This window comes from Tauraco erythrolophus, chromosome 5, assembly GCF_009769465.1.
Source record: "Tauraco erythrolophus isolate bTauEry1 chromosome 5, bTauEry1.pri, whole genome shotgun sequence".
Lineage (NCBI taxonomy): Eukaryota > Metazoa > Chordata > Aves > Musophagiformes > Musophagidae > Tauraco > Tauraco erythrolophus.
Genome location: NC_141469.1, coordinates 29,986,042 through 30,005,417, shown reverse-complemented (window position 1 = coordinate 30,005,417; position 19,376 = coordinate 29,986,042). Strand labels below are relative to the sequence as shown.

Below are 19,376 nucleotides of genomic sequence, written 5' to 3'. Positions count from 1 at the left end.
ATTAATGAACATCATCAATGTTAATTATTTTTTTTATCTGCTAGGAACAGGGCTGTGTTTACACACAGACAGAGCGAACAGATACTCAGGGTCCCTCACTGTTTAAAGCTCCATCGCGCATGACTGCTGTGTGTTGCAACTGGTCCTTTTGGTTTTGCCTTTCCTCTCCATCTTTGAGCTCAACAGCCAACTGGAAGGAAGTACATGTTTCAGGGACCCAGTTGTCTCCCCTTTGCCAGCCAGCTGAGAGATGGAATGGGTGAGACAGTGTTGAGGCAAGTGGGCTCTGGTAAAGTTTACCATGTGCTTCAGTCTCCCCAGGAATGACGAGAATGATGAAGTAGTTTTCTAACAAGCAGACTCCTTGTGTTTCTCATTCCTCCTCTCTGGAGTTCAGGGAAGAAAGTTAATAACTTCAGGTTATTTTCTAGCCATATGCATTGAGAACATAACATAAGCACATAAGCTTGGCCACAGTAGGTCAGACCAAAAGTCCTTCTAGTGTGAGATCCTTCTCCAGCAGTCAAGAAATTATGAGTATATGGGGGAAAAATTCTTTCCTTCCTGTGCTCGTGTGGAGATGGAGAGAGGCTGAGTGCATGTTCTGAACAGACCCCCAAGGCCTGTTCAAGGCAGAGTCAGAATCAGAAATTGGAAAATCAGAAGTTTAGCAGACAGATCCATCCTGCTTCATCCATCTCTGTCAGAAATTATTTCTTCAAAATGCTTACTGGAACAGAAATTAGGCTAAGTTTTATACATACATACATACATATTATACATATATATACATATTTGCAATTGATATTAGTCTTCCACTGCTACTTAACTTCTGCTGCCAAGAACACTCTTTAAGTGAGTGCTGCCTTTCTCCTTGGCTAGTAAAAGCACCTGCAAATTAGTTTCCCCTTAATTTTCACATCAGCATGTACCAGTTTGCAAAAGATGCTTCCAGCTCTTCCGTATTTTCTTTCAGAACAAGCACAGCACAAGGCCTCCCTGAGACTTTCCATGTTCTGCACAGCTCCAGCTGAGGAGCATGGGTTATTCACAACCACCTCTTCCATCTGCATTTCATCACACAGCTCTCAAAAGCAGGTTCTGGAAAGCTTACAAAATTCACACGCCATGCTCGATGAGAATGGCAAAAATAATCCCATCTTTTGCATCAGTGCGCACAACATCTCTGCAGTCCTCATTTCAAGTATCGTCCCTGATACTGCTGTGCTGGCTTTGACTGCAGCACTGCCCTCGTTCAAAATGATTGCAGGCTCCACTTACCATGCACAGCATATAAATCCTTAGGAGGCCACAGCTCTGATCTGTCAGTCAGGAGCACTGATTTGCCAGGAACCCAGCCAGGCTGCACAAGGCAGGTAGCTTTTTTGCTCTCCTTTTCTTCTCTCACTCACTGAGTGCTGGCCAGGGAAGGACTAAGCAGAACATTGTTTTAGGCAAGGGGGTCTTCTTTCCTGTCTGCCAAGAGGGTCAAAGACAAACTTTTTGCCTTGTGCCAGTTCCAAAGAAGAACATCCTTTGTGCTTCTCTGCCTCGGCAAAGGCACAACGGCCTCAGAGCCTTTCTGTTTTTAAATTACTTTTGCCCTAAATCGGAATTCCTGTTAGACTCCTTCAGCACAACAAGTGCTTTCTCTCAGCAGGGTGAGATCTGTCTTCTGCTAGCAAACAGCCAGCACCAGCCCCTCCACAAGTGCTCCAGGAGGAGCTCTTGTCTCTGGGTACCACCCTGGGGCAGGCAAAGAAGGGGGCACACAAACCACATGGCTGCTCTTAAGGGAAGTACCTACACACTCTATAAGTACTGCTGAGAAAATGAGCAATGTATATTGGATGCTCAGATCACTGTTGTGGATGGAATGTTTTAACAGCAATTCAAGATTTATGAATGGTATTAGGTAAATCAAAGGTTAAATTTTAGCAGTATGCGATCATTAACCCATTTAAAAATTAACAAGAGGATTCAGTAGGATATGTTATAATTAAAACTGCGACTTAATTACAGATTCGAAAATGACAAGATTCACACTAACTTACTACAAGGTATCCTAAATCAAAATACATACATGTACATGTGTATAAAACATAAAGCATGCAGACAGAAATATTTCCATCCGGTGAAATATAGACACCCACACTCATGAAGGCAAAGGTGTACATTCAAACACATGGATAGGTAGAGAGGTGGATGGAAGAGGTTAGCCTATAAGTAAAATTTCCCTCTCAAGTCTAGAGTAAATACTCACAATGCATTGGCATTCCTCCACGGGCGATAATTGAGACTCGAGGAGGGTGCTTTGCCCCAGCCGGCCACCAGCTTTGTTGGCAGACAATCTGCGGAGCTGGTACCTGAGACGTCCCAGCTCAGGGGAGATGCTGGTCACAGCCTGCTGCCATCCGGGAGAGCTCACAGGGTCTCACTTACAACCTCTATTTACAGGGTCCGAGATAATTGACTTTTGTCAGGTGCTTTTCTGTTTTGGCCCAGCTTGGATGATGAAATATTCTGGTATTTTCCACCAGTTGCGCAGGCCCTAAACTTGCTGATTCTGGGGTTTCTGGCATCATGCTTTCTGGCCACAACCCAGGTACCCAGATGTACCAAGTCAAGTGATAGGGGAAGTGGGGGCCTGGTACGTTAAGGGAGTGTCTTAACGCTCTGGTCTGCTGTCTTTTGCAATCCACACCTGACTCATCCTAGGTTGGCATGCGGTCCAGAAAAAGGTGAGGAATCGCACTGAGCATCGAGTGGCCCAAGATGGGGGGGGTTGCACCACCACAACCACCCCGGAGTTACCTACAGACTAGTTGTAGGTACAAAGATATAACATTTCTAAATATGAGATTTCCATCTGGACAGGGTATTCCATGGGCTTTCAGAGTATTCCACACCAAAATACGGGCAAAGAACAGCAACCCATATGCTAGCCAGGTTCAGCTAGCAATAATACTACTTAGCTTTGATGTTACCTAACAGGAATTTTCATTACAAGCCAGATAAACTGTGTTCCCATTTTTCAGAATGAAATCCAGAGATATGTCTTCAAAGAGTTGTCCTGAGACTCAGATCAAAATTATTAACTTAGAATACATACAGAATTACACCCAAAGAAGGTATTAGCTCAGGTATGAGAAGTTCTGGAGATGTGGAGATCTTTACCAGGATTTATCCATCACCTTGCCGAGGCAGAGATAGCACCACGCTAACATGATTATACCATTTCTCTTACAGGGAGGACTTGGCTGTGCATCTTTATAGCCTACCACTTGCACTCCACCTTGTGTACAAATGCCATGCGTTGCGTCCAGGGCTACCTGCAGCAGAACTGCACCAAAGGAAAAGAAGACACAGCTTGGTTTTAAAAGGTCATGAGAACTGCCTTGGCTCCACAGCAAAACAGTGCTGGAAGGATGTGGGAAAACAGACTTTCTGCTCTAAGGCCTCCTGCAATTAAATCCTTGTGTAAAATACAGTTTCTTCTAGTAAGTGGATACTCAAGGGGGCTCTGAATTTAAATTAACTTCATGAGCAATAATAAATTAAAACTAGCTAGTTCAATTTTTTTCTTCATGCCATCATAGCAATTATAAGGAGCTTTATCACAATCACCAAGCACGGAGTATGGGGTCCTTAAAAAAGCTCACAAAAATCATTACAATACATTTAAATTCAAATAAGAGTTTGATTTTATACTTCAGCAAATAAGAATACATTCATAAATTTAGCCCAACTAAAAAATTTATTTTCATATTCAAAATACCAGTTATTCTCTGTGCATTTTCCACCTAATTAAAGACCAGATATTTTTTAGTGCATAAGCAGTGTCATTTTTCAAATCAGTAACAAAGGACACCAAATGCTATAATACATCTTGCCTTTTTATTGGATCCTATTATAGACGAAGAGCAGTACGTACAGAATAATCACTGCCATCACAACTGTAAAGTTGCAGTGTCACTCTGATCCCTTTGGGAGTCAGAGAACATCCACTTGTCATTCGTTCCACCTTTTTATCGTAACATGCTGTGTATATCAAAACTCAACTGTGAGCAACCATTTTTCTAAACAAAAAAACAGCCAGAAAACCAGTGCTTGGTAACAGGACTTTGCAAGATTCTGTAAGGTACCCGCAGAACAAGCATGCACAATAGCAATACAAAACCATAGACATGCTGCCCCCCAGAAAGGTGAGCTGTGCTGGAAAATTCGCAGGTTCAGTGCTGGAACGCCACCTCCTGCAAAAAGCCACCTCAAATTCTGTGTATTACTTTGGTTCAGATCTAAGTGGGAGTAAGGTAACCTAAGGTTGGTATTTTGCAAAGGAGTTGTATTAAACCTGTTGTTTTATCTGTAAAATAAGATCTATGATAAGAACATCTATTGCTTCCCATCAGTCAGTCACCAGTGCTACAGTGGAGTGTAATGCTACTAGAAGCAATGTGTCATGCTGCTTCTCTTCTATACAAACTGGGTCCTGATGACTTATAAAGGGTTTTTCTGGAATATTACAAAGGACAAAGCAAATTTTCCACTTGAAATGCAGGTGCAAGGAAGCTTTTCCTTGCTAAGAACCACATGCCTTTCAAACAACTTTGGCAGAGTATATGGCAATACGCTCCTTTGTGTTACTGAGTATGATTGCACACGAAATAATAAGTTGCAGGGGGTCACAGTTCCCTATTTCCCTGTGGCTACTGTGGTAGATAAAATGGGAGAGAAGCGATTTGGAAACATACAGATAGCTATCACCATAACTTACTAAGCAGTCTGACAGCAAAACATCAGCCACTTATGGACTTATTAAATAATAAGAATTGGTAAAATGACTTTGAAAACCACTGCTGTTGATACTACTCCCATACTCTTATTTGTATAAAAGTTTCTAGCCTATATATAGATGCTCTAGGTGATATACAAATCTCAATCATACTTTGGGGATGATATTTTAAGCTCTATGAAAATCTATTACTACCCTAAAGGACTTTCCACTGGGGCCATTTTCTGCTCTCCCCTCTCAAAAATAAAGGAAAAAAGAAAAACAATGAGAAAGGATTTGCTGTTCTTTTTCGAAGAGTAACAAGGTGCAATCTTGTCATCATCTACTACTACACTGCCTAAATTATTTGTTCTTTCTTGTCTCACGCTGACTGCAGCAGGAATATTAATAGTGTTGGCACTGTAGCCTGCTGCTATGGGGTGTAAAGTCCATGCAAGAGCTATGGACCATTTTGGAAGAACTTAAATATTTCTCCAAATACAGTTTGCAGGAGGCTCCTGGGCACGCAGGCGTTTTGTAGGCTCCCTGCCAAAACTCTCTGTAGAGGCCAGTTTGAGTGGTTCAATCCAGTATGTGATTTGCTTAATGAAAGACACTTCTCCAGAAGATTTTGGCAGACTCAATCAGTTCAATTGCCAGGCAGTATTCATGTGATTACAAATGTTACTGATCACATTAGATACTTAATAAATCTCTCAAAAAAGATCACAGCTACTGTGTGGCTCTGAAGAAACTGGAATTGTGATACAGATTACTGTGTTTGCTGTGCACTGGACTATTGATACAATTGGGAACAAATACCTTCCTTGGACTGCCAAGCAGTCAGTGACAACTATTAATTTCTATATAAAGCCATGACTGCGTGTTTGTAAATGTTTAGCTATGCATCGTTGTAAAGTAGCTTCCTTTTCATGTTAGGGACACATTCTACCATAAATATATTAATGAATTTGACTCCACTGACTTTCACAGACCTATGGCAATTTTCATGTGCTCAGATGTTGGCATTTGAGTCCAAGGACAACTTTTGGCGTGAAATACCAGAAAAGCAAGATGCTATCCTTGCATAAAACCCGTGAACAAGAGTTTCTGTTGACATTTCAGCAAATGCAATACCTCTTACAGTAATGATAAAACACATCAAAGCAAAAGTGATCTAACTGAGCTGTACCTGTTTGGATAAAAATTGTTTTCCTTGCAGTGTGGCACACCTTGCACTCTGTATCTTCCTGTAATTTATCGAATGGCATTTTAAAAATGAATGAATGTCCATTGGCCAAATCTCAGTGCTTATTTCAGTGTATTGCACGAAAGCAATCACATAGGCCTCTCTTTTCCGCTCTCAGGAGGAGGGTTTCTGTCTGAAAAAAAAAAAAAAGAAATCAAAGACCTGACTATATAACTTTAAAAGAGTATATAAATGATTAGACCTAATCCCTCTGCACAGCTGTAGTCAAGGTGCTTTGCTGAGTCAAAAAATCATAGTTATTAGTGCTGGTTTTCATCCAGAAAAAGTGATGAAATAAGTACATTCAGAACCCAGATGCATGGAGAGTATTTTTATAGTTTAAATGTTTTCATTTTTACAGTTAACTTCTAGGGTGTAGGCTGTCAAAATTATTAAAGTGTTCTTTATAAATGCTAAGCAAAATTCCACTTTCAACTGCACTGCTCTTAATTCTTTTGCAGTGATTGATGGCTTCCTGTTGACGGTGTCTTCAGTACTATATAATTTATTTGCACCAGATAGCATGTGCTGAGAAGCCAGTTGTGCTCTCAGTTACACCGCTGTTCTCCAGAATAACTCAGAGTTCAATCCAGCTGTCAGTCTAAACTCGTTGTGTGAAACTCAGGATCTTCCAGGGCAGATCTAGACTTGAGTTTGTGACTCCTATTTTAACCTGAGCTAATTTACTGACCGTTGCCTTATTATCAATTTAATTTGGAGCTATGCCTCCAGAACTCCATCAAACGCTTAAAAATTGTTCTCTATATACATCATTTGAAATTACTTACTCTTGCTTTTGGAGCATCTTAGTGGAAAAGCCTTTTCAAGCTTTGTATTCAGGAAAAAAATTAACTTCAGATCCTCAAAGATATTTAAGTTTCATTTATTTAATTGTAATCAAATAACAAATCTTTTGTGGGTCCTGGTCTCACTTTTTGAGAAACAAGAGCTGAATGGCTCAAACAGCACCATCGTTTCAGAAGCTGAGACTCTTGCAAGACTCAAAATTGCTGGTGCAAGCAACTCGCATTAGCAAGTGCAATTGTAACTGAAGAGAAACTTTCTCCTGATCTTATCTTGTGCTTCTCACCCTGTGGTCTGTAGTGCCTTAAGTAGTTTGTAGACTGACTTTGAAGAGTTTCTTGAGGGGAAAAAGAAGCTACCAGTCTTATATTCACCATGAATGGGTTTCCCATCTGCACTGGAAAAAAAACCATTAAAGGTTGAAAACTACTTGTTAACAAATTATCTGAAAGCTCTGTGAAACAACAAGGTCTTCGGTCTGCTGGTGTTCCTCTGACATGATGCCTCCTGACAAATTAGTATCAGCAAAGGGCTGATTAACGACACACACTTTCCAAAGGAGTAGCTTAGCACTACCTGGTGACCTACTCCACCAAGCTCTGCCTTGCTTGGCCAGCAGTACCTCTGTCCCTCAGCAGTTCCCACTCACTACCACTCATTCCTTGTTCTCAGACTGCAAGCTTTTGCAGGGAGAGGCTGCTTCAGAACTGCTTTTCCCTCCCCTCTATCATTTTCAACTCAAACTTTTGACATCCACCTTTGCATTAAAGAGGACTTATTCACTTTCCTTGTCTACTTTCTCTTATCAGCTTAGTGCAATGGCAGGCGTTATTAAACACTGCTCCTTGCTTGTACAATGCAATCCTGGATGAGTGAATGCTCTCATTGTTGAGAGCACAGCAGAAATCATAGAATCATCTTAACATCAAACAGGCTTATTGGATTTCACCGTAATACCAACAAGCTGTCACTGTTACCACAAATCCTGCCTAGGTGTCACTTGTGACTACTTACAGGCAGGAAGAGTAGCTCTGGGAGCACTCAACTGTAAACTGAAAAACCATGAAAGAGAAGCATCCATTACAAAAATTCATTGCATCCCTGTTGGCATTGGCTTAGGAAGTCCCTGATAGGAACGGTCCTGCATGGAGCTTGCCTTTGTAACAACAACTTTCAAGACTCAAGTGTTGTTGAATAAAGCTATTTGTGTGTAAAACTTGAGAAATTATAGCTGGTCAGCATGAGCCAAGCACCAGCGGTTAAGTAAGTATATGGAAGCTGTAGGTTTCAAAGAGTAGAAGGCCACAGTGTGCCATTTGTAGGGCCTTGGCCACTGCATTTCAATTTAGTATCTCTGCATCATTCAATAATTTTTATTTAACTAAACCATCCCTTCCAGGAAGGCCTTTGGAGTCTCAGTCCAAAGGATGGAAAAGACGGAAAGTAATATACCCTTTTTTTACTAGTAGTATTAAACTCTGACAGTTGCCAAAGGGTCAGTGATGTTCCAGATAACCAGTTATGTTTGTTTTGGTGATGCACTGTTCCTCTGCTCCTTGTTCTGTAATACGGAGAGCTGTCTGAATCAGTGCTTTGGCATCCAGGCCTGTCCAGGTCCTCACAGAAACAGCAGCTTATCTTGCAGCTCTCTGGGACCAGCTTCTCCCTTTATACTCTGCCTCACCTCTTACAAGACAACATTGCTCTCTGATGGGTTGTGTCCCCCCTCCAAATAGAATAGCCAACACAGATATGTCTGAATATCTCTGTAAGTGGGATTAAGGAAGGAATTGTGCATTCAAAAAAATCTTCCCAGTGTGACTGAGACAGAAATTTAGTCCTTTAACTTGCCACGTAAAGTCTGGTGGCAGCATAAGAACCAACACAGCTGCAATTGCATGTGGTCTTGCTGTGTCATGTGTAGGTATAAAACATTTCATCTGAACCTAATCCAAACAGGTGAAACCCCACCATGCACCACAACTGCCCAGCACTGGAGGTAAAGGCTCTCTATTCACAGTCTACCACTTAACAGTTATTTAGTATTACACTAAAAAATAGGAAACTTTTGCAGCGTAGCCCGGAGTTCTGCCCTAATCAGTTTGCTATTGACAGCTCAAGAAAGCTAAAGTCAATCTAATCTTACTGTGTGGGGCCCTACATGATTGCCCAAGGTCACAAGGAACCAAAGGCAAAGCAACATAATTGCCTTTCTGAGTTATAGTTTGAGACACATTGTTGATTTACGTCTCTTTGGTTGACTCTACTGTGAACAACAGTACAAGCGGAGTGTGACTTTAGAGGAGCAAGGAGATCTTCTCACCTACTGGCAGAGACTGCACTGGCCATAGGCACTGAGTGGGCACCTAAAGGAACTGGGAGATGTGGCTGCAAGCTGGTTTCACTCACCACAAGTTGCTTTACTGTCATATTGCCAGTGTTAACGGAGCTGTCAGGGAAGGAGAGGTAGGACAAGACATACATGGAGCAGCTTTATTAGAGGTCAGAGACCTCCTGCCTCTTGCAAATGTCAAATGGTGTTGGAGCCACTGTGGCAAGTCCTACCGCAGTTAGTGTTCGTGCATATTTATGAACTCACATATGTATGCATTGCTAAAACTGGGGCATTTAACACACCTTCATTTTTTGTTTATTGAGACCTCTGCAGCGTGTTAAGTTGCAAAATGCCCTGTATGCTGTGATAACTACTCAAGAAAATGTGCTTCTCACTTTTTCATGGAGTATCAATCCATGAGCAAGGAATTTATGTGCCTCCCTTACCTCTCTACTAGCCCTGCCTGCCATTGTCTCATTCACTTTCTGCTCCTGGCCAGTGAACAGTCAGTCCACCTCAGAAGCAATGTTATGAGATAAAGAGAAAATCATCTTTCTTGTTCTTCTCTTCTTCAGACATCTTCTTTCTTTCTCTATTTCATGCAGGGACTGTCTGAGGTAATTCTTTAGTCTGTTATGCAAGACGTCTGACTAGATGATCTTTAACGAACCTCTCCAGCCTGTGAAAAATAATCTGTACTTGGTACAATCCCATTTGCTGAAATGGAAGTGAGTCAGCAGAGATGTCATGTCTGCTATGCGCAGACAGGCAGACCTGGCCACTCGGAGATAAAGGCTAAGTAAAAGCATTTCTATAGAAACACATACCCGTGTGTCTAGATTACACGCTGTCTTCTTTAAATCCTGCAACGCCCTCTGCATGAACTCAAACGCATGGCAGTCAACACAGGGACGGCCTGGAAAAAAGAAAAAAATGCAGAAAACATCATTATCACAGCGTGAAATTTGGAGTGTGGCAGTACAGAGAGGGAATACTCAGAGACCTTGCAATGCCAGGAGAAAAGCCATTTACCAGGCACCTGCATCCGCATGTGTACAAAGTTAGGGCTACCTGTGGACAGGGCTGTATTTATCCTTGTGCAAATGTGTAAGGACAAGCAAAAATACAACAGCGTTTTGCTGTGTGTGCTTTTCTGAACATAGCCCAGGCTTGATTCTGCCCAGCCCTGTGTGCCTTCAGCCTCAGTCTCTCCCCTTAAAATGGAAAACCTCAAAACTTCTCAGACACGGGTTAATTCTCAGCTGATTCTCTGAAAATAGCAGTTTGCAGTGGTTCAGAAATCAGACAGGCAGGTCTGTTTTTACAGGAGCTCTTACAGAGCAGCTTGGCAAGGGACAATGCTAGATCTGTATTTGCTTCCTTTCACCTGCTGCTGTATTTCTTCTCTGCTAGGAATGCAAAGCATCCCACTGGCTCTGCAGCTGGTGCCAGTGAGTGTGCACAGAGGGGCAGGGCAGGGAAAAGGCAGAGAAGAGGAGGAGGAAGGGACTTAACAACAACTAAAATGGCTCACTTCTGGACCTGGGTATTTCTGCTCTGCCAGGATTCACCCTGCGCTAATCTCATGCCCTTTTGTTCAGACACAGAGTTAATGAAGTGTGGGTTTTCAGAAGAAGAAACTGCAGATGCTGGATGAGATCCAGGGGGAATGGGGAGAGAGGACATTTTACATTGATCACAGAGCCCCCATGGTGGGGGGAGTGCTGCAATCCTTGTCCATAGGCAGCCACTTGTGCTGCTCAGACAAAGCAAAGAGGGTGCAAAGCTGCTGCTGGGACAAATGGGGAGCTGCCCAGAGCAGGAGAGCTGCTGTGTGGCACTGCAGCATCCCGCGCCTGGCACCCTGCTACCAGCACACACTCCTGAGTTGAGCCTGATGGAAGGGAGTCATCAGAGTGCTTCTTGGTCCCAGCAAGCCTCTTAGGGGCTTTGACCTGTTCAGGAGGCATTTCAATCTCACCCATCCTCCTGTATCTCCCCTCCATGCAGCTGACATCTCAGGGAGACCCAGGGATCAAGCCAGAGATTTAATTGCAGGAATATGGGGAGATGCAAAGTCTACACCTCTATAAGAACAGCGTCACTCACAGAATCTCTCTCTCTAGGCCTGAGAGAAGTAGCAACAGGATGTTTTGAACACATTTTAAAGACACTCAACCCCCTCCTGTTTTCAGTATTTCAGTAATTTACTTGTTTTCACTTCAGATCAGGGAGTAGAGTCCTTAGAAAGAACCTGCATCCTCAGTCTGCTGTCAGCAAATCCATCATTCACTTGGTGCCATGGCCTGTTCCCTCCTCTTACAGTGGTCTTCTCAGAAAGAACTCTGCCCTGGATCCACCTTGGTGAAGTGCTGCATACCCTAAAGTGCTTGTCACTAAAATATTCTCAAAATCAGAACTTGCTGGATGCCTCATCCCTGGAAGTGTTCAAGGCTAGGTTGGATGAGGCTTTGGGCAACCTGGTGTAGTGGAGGGTTTCCCTGTCCATGGCAGGGGGTTTGGAACTAGATGATCTTTGAGGTCCCTTCCAATCCAAACCATTCTATGATTCTATGAAAAAACAAACTACAGGTCATAAATTAATGTCTCCTGCTCCAGCAGCATGGAGAAAGCATCGTTGAGGAGAGCCATGAATTCCATAGTCAGTCACTGCCTGCCACCTAAGAAGTCTTCCCAGGCCCTCATGAAGGCCATGGCTGTGTGGGATCATTCACTGGTATTTGTGTCAGCCAAGTGTTCTTATGTGGACAATGAGGCTCTAAGTGGAACGGTACAACCATGCCAAATGGTTATTTCACTTCTGCCACCCCTGTGAAAGCAGCCACCCTGGCATCAAAGCAGCTTCTGCAGAAAAATGGTGGTGGCATTGAAGGCATCTGCCTGTGCAGCTCTGTGTGTCCTGGATCAGCACATGTGACACTCCTAACGTGGCACTGCTCTTCAAAGCCACAGTGCAGATGCAGCCTGTTTCACCACATAATGAGATATTCACTCTCTAATATAGTTGGGTTGTCCTTGTTGGAGGATCCTTCTCCAGGCAAAGCTGTCTCTGGGTCAGATTAGCACCCCTGCCTGCTGGGAGCTAGCAGCCCTGCAGCACTGGCAGTGGGAGAGCTCATGTGATTCCTCAAACCATCTATATCGCAGGATGGGACATGTCATTTTGACTTACAGTGGCGCAGAGAGGACTCACTGAAGCAGCACCACTGGCAGATGAGAGGACAGCTGTACCTAGGAGGAGGTGACAAGCAGCTGGGGAGGTGGCTGGCTATAAACTCTTCCACCCGTGCAGCCCTGCAGAGCACACATCTGTTCAGCACTTCGGGGACTGAACTAGGGCAGTGCTGATCTCTCCATCAAGCATCTTGCACTAGCACAGAGCAACTTGAATGCAGTTCCCCAAATAAAATAGGGGCAATACCTCACCTATGCTGCCTATAGCTACAGTTAGACTTTTACCAGCAGTGCTGCCCAAGTGCTGACCCTAGCTGGGCTTTTAAACTATTACGCGGGCCAGATTCTCGCAGTAGCCAATAGCAGATACCTATGGAAGACAATAAGAATAAACCTCTAGCAATGTTCGTCTAGCTTACCAAGAGGTTGGAGGATATCCTGAGTCTGGCTGGTCTTTGTACATCTGATAAGCCCTCCATGAATTTTTCTCACATGAATTTGTCTCATTGCTTCCTGAATCCATGCAAACTTTTGGCATCTACAGCATCCTGTGGCAGTGAAGTCCACAGCTCAGCTATTCAATGAGTGAACAAAGTACCATTCCTGTCTGCTCTGAAGTTATCATCTGCTGCTTTCATTTCCTGCCTCTAGTTTTTGCGCTGGAAGAGACAGTTATCAAATAATCACCATCTTTGTCCCACTTGTGACTTTGCAGCTTTCCATCACTCCCTGCCTTGATGTCTCCTTTCCAGTCTGAAGAGCTGGACTGGTAAGCTGGCCTATCTAGCTGGGCTTAATCTCTCTTCATGCTCACACTATTTTCAATAGGATGCCCACGGACGTTTCTCCAAAGTAATGATGCCTAAGGCTCTGTTTTCACAAAGGTTTTAAACAAATCTAAATACGTGCTGTTGCCAATAGGAGCAACATCCCACCCTGCTTTCTGTCGTTGGCTACATGTTCCCACACCATCCCTTGCTCACACCAGGACTGACCATGCAGTTGATTGGTCAGCTGGATTGCTGATTTTTTTCTCCAGATCAGATCCTGAATGCCTAAGTTCTGAGGCCAGAGCACGAAACAGGGCAAGGACAGGAGGCCAGGTTGTGGGGAAGAAAAGGGCAGAGGCAGCATAGGCTTACATCAGCTTAAAGCAATCATGAAACCAAATCTTAATTCACATCATAGCAAAGTATAGCAGAGTGCTATTAATTCCTTGCTGACAGGTGGGAACAGACTATCATTCATAAGGAGACTTAACAGGTTTGTGGCTTAACATAATGAGAATTATCAAGAGTCAGCTATAATTCTTTAAATGGGTCCTGTCAGCATGAAGACTGTATGTGTCTTTGTGTGTTTGGAGAGAAGTGGGGGAGGAGAGCTTAAAATATGCTTCTTGGCTGCTTCTTGGTGAAAAACTGGAACTGAAAGCACTGTGGAAGTCTAATTTACTTTCCCTCACATGCACATGGTGTTTACTCTTTGTATTTCATGTACCTTTGCTAATGAAAACAGACTGACCAGCTTCTGTTCTTCAAATTCCACATTTCAGCTGTCACAGTGGGTGATCTGGGCTATAAATGCAATGGGAGGTTGGGAAATTACTTAATTTTTTTCAGTGGATTGCAGTGAACTTTAAAGAAAATAATCCACAAACATTAGTACCACCACTTCATACTTGAACAGTCTTTTGCATATGCAAAGTGCTGCGTATAAAGTATAAGGAAATGATTAATCACTGCAAATTAGCATTATTCACAAAAAGCTGGGCCTGGCTCTCTGACTGGCAGAAAGTATGCGAAGTGGAGAGCAGGTGATGGTACTCCGAGCCAGATATCAGTGCCACACACAGGGCAGGATCTCTCTGCAATGCTAAGAACAGCTCTGATTCACTCTCATGCTTCTCTCCTGTGACTCCTGCACCTCCCACACTTGCACAAGAGCACTGCTGCCCCTCTCCTGCTCGTGATGCTGCAGGAAGGACACTTATCCCACTAAGTGGGAGACAGAGGCAGTAGTGCTGTGTGGTCCATGAGGGATTGTTCCTGCTAAAGGCATGTTCCTAGTTCCATGTCACACACCTGGGAACAGAGAAAAGCATTGAGTACCACACTTAGTATGGTCCACGTGCATCACGCAGCCCTGTCAAGATCATGTGCTAGAGCCCCCTTTTGCTCCCTGGGTTCTACAGGATCCCACAAACACTGGTTTACCTGGGCTGATGATACGGACTTAAGTGCCAGCAATAGAGAAGGTGTGTGCACGTGCTCCAGTAGCACTGGCCCCAAAAAGGGTCAGTGCCCAGGAGTGCAACTCCTTGATGAGAAATAGCCAGTGGAGCTGACATCAAGCAGGAAAAGATCCAGGAATATCTGTAGTAGATCACATCAAAGGTCTGACTGGCCCAGTTTTCTGTGTCCCATGATTTATATCTTTTGTAGTACACTAAATACGTCTAGGAGCATTTCTAAGCTTTGAGAGCAGCTGGCATGGGACAGCTTATCTCTGGAACAGTAAACTCTGTGTTCCAAGTAGGCAATTGGCCTCCTGTCATGGACAAAAGTGTGCCAGGGACCATCCTGGCAGGTTACTAGTACAGTCACGTCCCCATGCCAGGGAACATCCATGGACACTGGTTATGGATGGCCATGAAAGTGCATAAGAACGGGGTAAGTATGGAGGGATGTGTCCCCAAACACCCTCCCAGACTTTAGGAATATGCTGAGGCAGTTCCTGAGTCAGAAGAACTACTGCTGTATCTAACAGCTCCTTCTAGAATATTTTTCCTTTAATTTACCCAATCAGTTCTGCAATCCCATGCAAACTTTCAGCATCCACAGTGTCCTAAGGGAGGAGTTCCACGGGTTAATTATCAGAAAGAGCCGTGATGGGCAAAGGAAAGCACCTGAAGCACTTAGCAGCTATGCAGTGCTCTCAAGAAGTGGCTGATTAGGAGCATCCCGAGTTCCTTGTTGCTTTAAAACTCTGTCTGCAGCAGCACAAAGCAATTTACAATTTATGATCAGCTGAGAGTCTTCCTCCTGGCCTGGCCTCAGACATAAATACCATTACATGTTTGTAGCAATGCTACCAGCCTCCATTATTCAGGACAGAGCAGCATGTCTCTGCAGAAACACTGGTCACAGAAACACTCTGAGCTGCCCTTCATGCCTCAATCTCACATGCAAGAGCAAGACTAGACAAAGAATCTTTCTCAAAATCTCTTCAGGAGACTCAGTAGCCTGGCCACAGGATATCAAAACCATGAGATAACTCCTTGAGACTGGGGTCAGAGACCCTGGCCAAGTGTTTTGTTCTACAGTTAAAATGGGAGTTTCCACTACACAAGCAGAACAAGGAATCATCATATACTTTTTAAAAAAATGTGCTGACTTGCCTCTGCTAACATGGACACATAAAGAGCACATATAATTTATTTTTCAAGCATGATTTTCTCCTTGGGGATACAAATGGACTAATAGCCACAGAACTTACTAAAGCTAATTAATGCATGCCTACAAAACAGACACACAAAATAGAGGTGAGGTCTGTTTTAGAACAGACCAAAACCTAGCACTAAGAAAAGAAGAGAATGGAAAAAGAAGGGAATTGAGCATTTAAGTCCTGTAGAGACAAATACATATAGGCGTATTTGAAAACTAGTAGTGGAATTGCAGGAGAATAAAATGCCGTGACTAAATCAGGTCTTGTGTTAAATGTTTTGGTAGTCATGTAAAAAGATAGCTGTGATACAAAGTAAGCATGATTAAGAACTAGACGTTGGTTTGTATACAATTACCTTCCTTTTTTTTTTCCTCCCAGAGGATATTTTTAGTTTCTAATGAGTGGCTACTTTCCACTTGCTGTGAGAGAGACCCTGAGAACATTGACTCCATCCTCTAATGTCTTTGAACTATTGCTTCATTTTGGAGCTGAGAAAATTTAACTAGAGACTTGCTCAAATGACAGAGGAAGCTCATATAGATCTGTGATCCAAATTCAAGAGCTCCCAGCTCCATGGTCTGCTCAAGTCAGTCTGTCATATTTACTTATTTTTTAGGTTTGTAGAATACCAGCAGGGTTTCAGAAATCTATGTATGCTTTACAAATACACTGTTTGGGTCAACTTCCTCTGTGTCAATCTATAGTAGTTATAAAAAAGTTGCACTTGAGCTATTGTTCCAACCAAACACTACAATAAGCAAAATGTAACACCCTAGCAGAAATAAACATAAATTTCCTTCTAAAAATATCCAGACTAGCAAGGACTTCATATGTATAGTGGCAAATCTGTAAATGAAAATTTCAAGAAGCAGACCTAAAAGACCTATAACCAAAGAGCTTTAAAACAAGCTCCAATTAAAATTATAGTATTCAGTTAGCATTTTTTTTCCTACATAGCTACTCATCCTTTGCTTGCTTGCTGTTTTTGTAAGTGCTGTGTTCATGGGCTTTGCTGACATGTTACAAATTCATCGTTATTCCGTCGCTAATCAGGCAGTGCAATGTTCCCTGTGGAGCTTAAGGTCTGTGTGGCTGCTGTGGGTTAAGTGGAGGAAACAAAGCAGGACGCGGTGCAGCGGGAGGGCGTGAGTGCGGCATGGCAGGTACCTACTTTCTGCAGGAATGACACTCCCAGAGTCCTGGCTGGCCCCCACAAGCCTCACGCTCAGCAGGCCAACCACCGAGATGAACGGGATCGCCACACGCATCACGCTCCAGACAGACGGCAACGCCATTACTCTGATCAATAATTCAAGCTTTCTTCCCTGCCTGAAATGAGGAGAAAGAGCAAAAATCAGCAGTTTGCTCCCAGCACGCTCCCCGCAACGGAGTGGACCAGACGTGATTAGCACAGACCCACATATACACACAAACATGCACCCATCACTACAGTGACACGCCACAGGTTTGTGGTGCACCCCAAGGACCAGTTTGCCAAGTACCTGATCTTTCTCTTCGCCTGTGTGCCAGACCCTTGGAGCAGCTGTAGCGAGCAGGCGAGGCTCCAGCAGCCACTCTGAGCATGCGTTCCCCCTGCATTCCCCCTTCCCTGATTAGGGTCATTGCCATGGAGATTTGCTATAGCAACACTGAAAAATTGGAGCTGCCAAGTGGAGAAGAAGATTTAAAGGGACCACAATGTGGTGGATGGTCGCTGTTGTACTCTTCCTCTGCCTCTGCTCCTCGAAGGCCGTGTCCCCTCCTTGGCGAACACTGGCTGCTGCCATCCACACAAGACAGTCTTATGCAATGTCTGTGTTTGTTGCTTTTATTCCCAAAGGCATTGTGCTGAAATATGCAGCTCCCATCCCTTGCTTTAGCTGTAACTCACTTAAAGTGAGATTTTGTTCCAAGAGGTTCAAATGAGATGAAAACTCGACAGTTTGCTTGGAAAAATAAAGATGCAGGGGCTGCTGCTCATGCCCTGGGCTCCAGGGCAGACTCTATTATGTGCTTCATTTAACTACACTGAAAACAAAGCCTTGTGGACAACAGCAACATTGGCAAAGGAACCACCCAGGAATATGGATCCTGCCCAGAATCACACTAGGTAACTGTGATAACAGCCCAGACAAAACTTACGCACCACAAAAGTGTAAGGATGCTTGCTTCAAGCTCAACTCTTGATCTGGGATTTTGCTAATAGGCTGTGTCCTGACAAAGCTCAAGCATGAGCCCTCCTAGATAGGAGATGTCCATGAGGACCTGGCTGAAATTAAGCATTCAGAAAGTGGAGGTGATACCTTTTGGAAAGAGAGAGGCTCTCAATACTCGTTTGCCCTGGAGTATCTTTAAAAACCCACCTTGCAACATATCTGTTCAATTCATGGCTTTGTCTGTTTCTTAGGGGAGGACACTCCACGTCCTTTCACCAAGGAACAGGCTCCAGCCTTCCTGATCTGTATAGGATAAGGATAACTAACCTGCCAGGCAGTGGAGTATTGGCATTCCCAGGCTGCGACACAATTTATCCCTGGCTTTCTTCAGCGTTAGGGACTGGCACCAGCAATGTACCCTGCATCTATTTTACTTGTTCATGTGGCTTTCTCAGAATTACCTCTCACATCCCTCATTTCAATGCTTACGCTTTTTGAACCAAGTTAGTTTAAAAGTAATCTCAAAGAACTTCAGGCTCTTGACTATTATCTGGCAAAGTGGAAACGCCTTGTGCATGTAAGAGAGAACTTTGCAGGAGGGCAGCCCAGAGTTGTGGAAGCAACTGCTACAAGAATAACACAGTGAGCAAACTTTTAGCCCAAAGTGCAACTGAAACTCAACTTCCCTTGTGCAGAAGGTCCACATGAAGGTCTTAGTCAACAAGGTCTTCATAAGGTGAGTCACGGCACACGTGCACCGAAATGGCTCCTCTGACTTTATGAGAAACCAAGACTTCTAATCCAAGCTGTGAAGTCATATGCCTGAAGCGAGGTTGTGTGAGATGTCCCAGTTTAACATTGTTTGTCTCTTCACAGGCCTCAGATGCCTGTAAAAGGAACAGCTCCGTAAGAGCCAGGATATTGTACGATTTGACTATACACTCATCCAGGGCTGGTCACATAGTCTAGTCCTGATCTGCAGTTTTAAATAACACCAAATGGAAATTCTGGCACAAAATCCAAACCTTACACTTCCATTCACCCTAGCATATGTGTTTCTTGTGCATACCTCATTATAGTCCCACAGCCATATCACACTTTTCATACATGAGCTTCAAGAAGAGGACAGAAAGGAATTGCCTACCAATGCAATAATCTTTGATAAGGTGGAAAACACTGTTTGTTCTTAAATTTTTTCAAGATATCAATACAGTCTTTCCTAAAATTATAACTATTTTGTAAAATCTACTTCATAATTGCTTGGACTTTTCAGTAGGTAGATAGAACAAGCAGTACAACCCACAACGTAAGGAAAGGAATTTAACATGTCCGGAAGGAAGGGAAACCACAGAAACAAGCTGAAGTGTTACCCATCTTAAACAACTGCAGAAACTATAAAAGGGGATCAGAGCAGAGAAC

The 19,376-nt window shown here is 43.5% G+C and overlaps 1 protein-coding gene across 1 annotated transcript; it reads right to left on the bottom strand.

Annotated features, from left to right (window-relative positions):
* Positions 1–6,090: 6,090 nt before the first annotated feature.
* LOC104381485 (NELL2-interacting cell ontogeny regulator 1) lies at positions 6,091–17,096 on the bottom strand. The gene is made up of 3 exons (XM_009989253.2): positions 16,973–17,096; positions 9,990–10,078; positions 6,091–6,156 (listed from the first exon to the last, which is right to left on the bottom strand). Exons 1-3 carry the CDS (start codon positions 17,094–17,096, stop codon positions 6,091–6,093), a joined length of 279 nt encoding a protein of 92 aa, XP_009987555.1.
* Positions 17,097–19,376: the final 2,280 nt, after the last annotated feature.

Coding starts and splice junctions, on each gene's coding strand:
- LOC104381485 (XM_009989253.2), bottom strand. CDS start 17,096: ATGGCGTTGCCGTCTGTCTGGAGCGTGATGCGTGTGGCGATCCCGTTC. Junction 10,079..16,972: donor GAGTGTCATTCCTGCAGAAA/GTAGGTACCTGC, acceptor TCTTTTTTCCAG/GCCGTCCCTGTGTTGACTGC. Junction 6,157..9,989: donor CGTGTAATCTAGACACACGG/GTATGTGTTTCT, acceptor TTTTTTTTTCAG/ACAGAAACCCTCCTCCTGAG.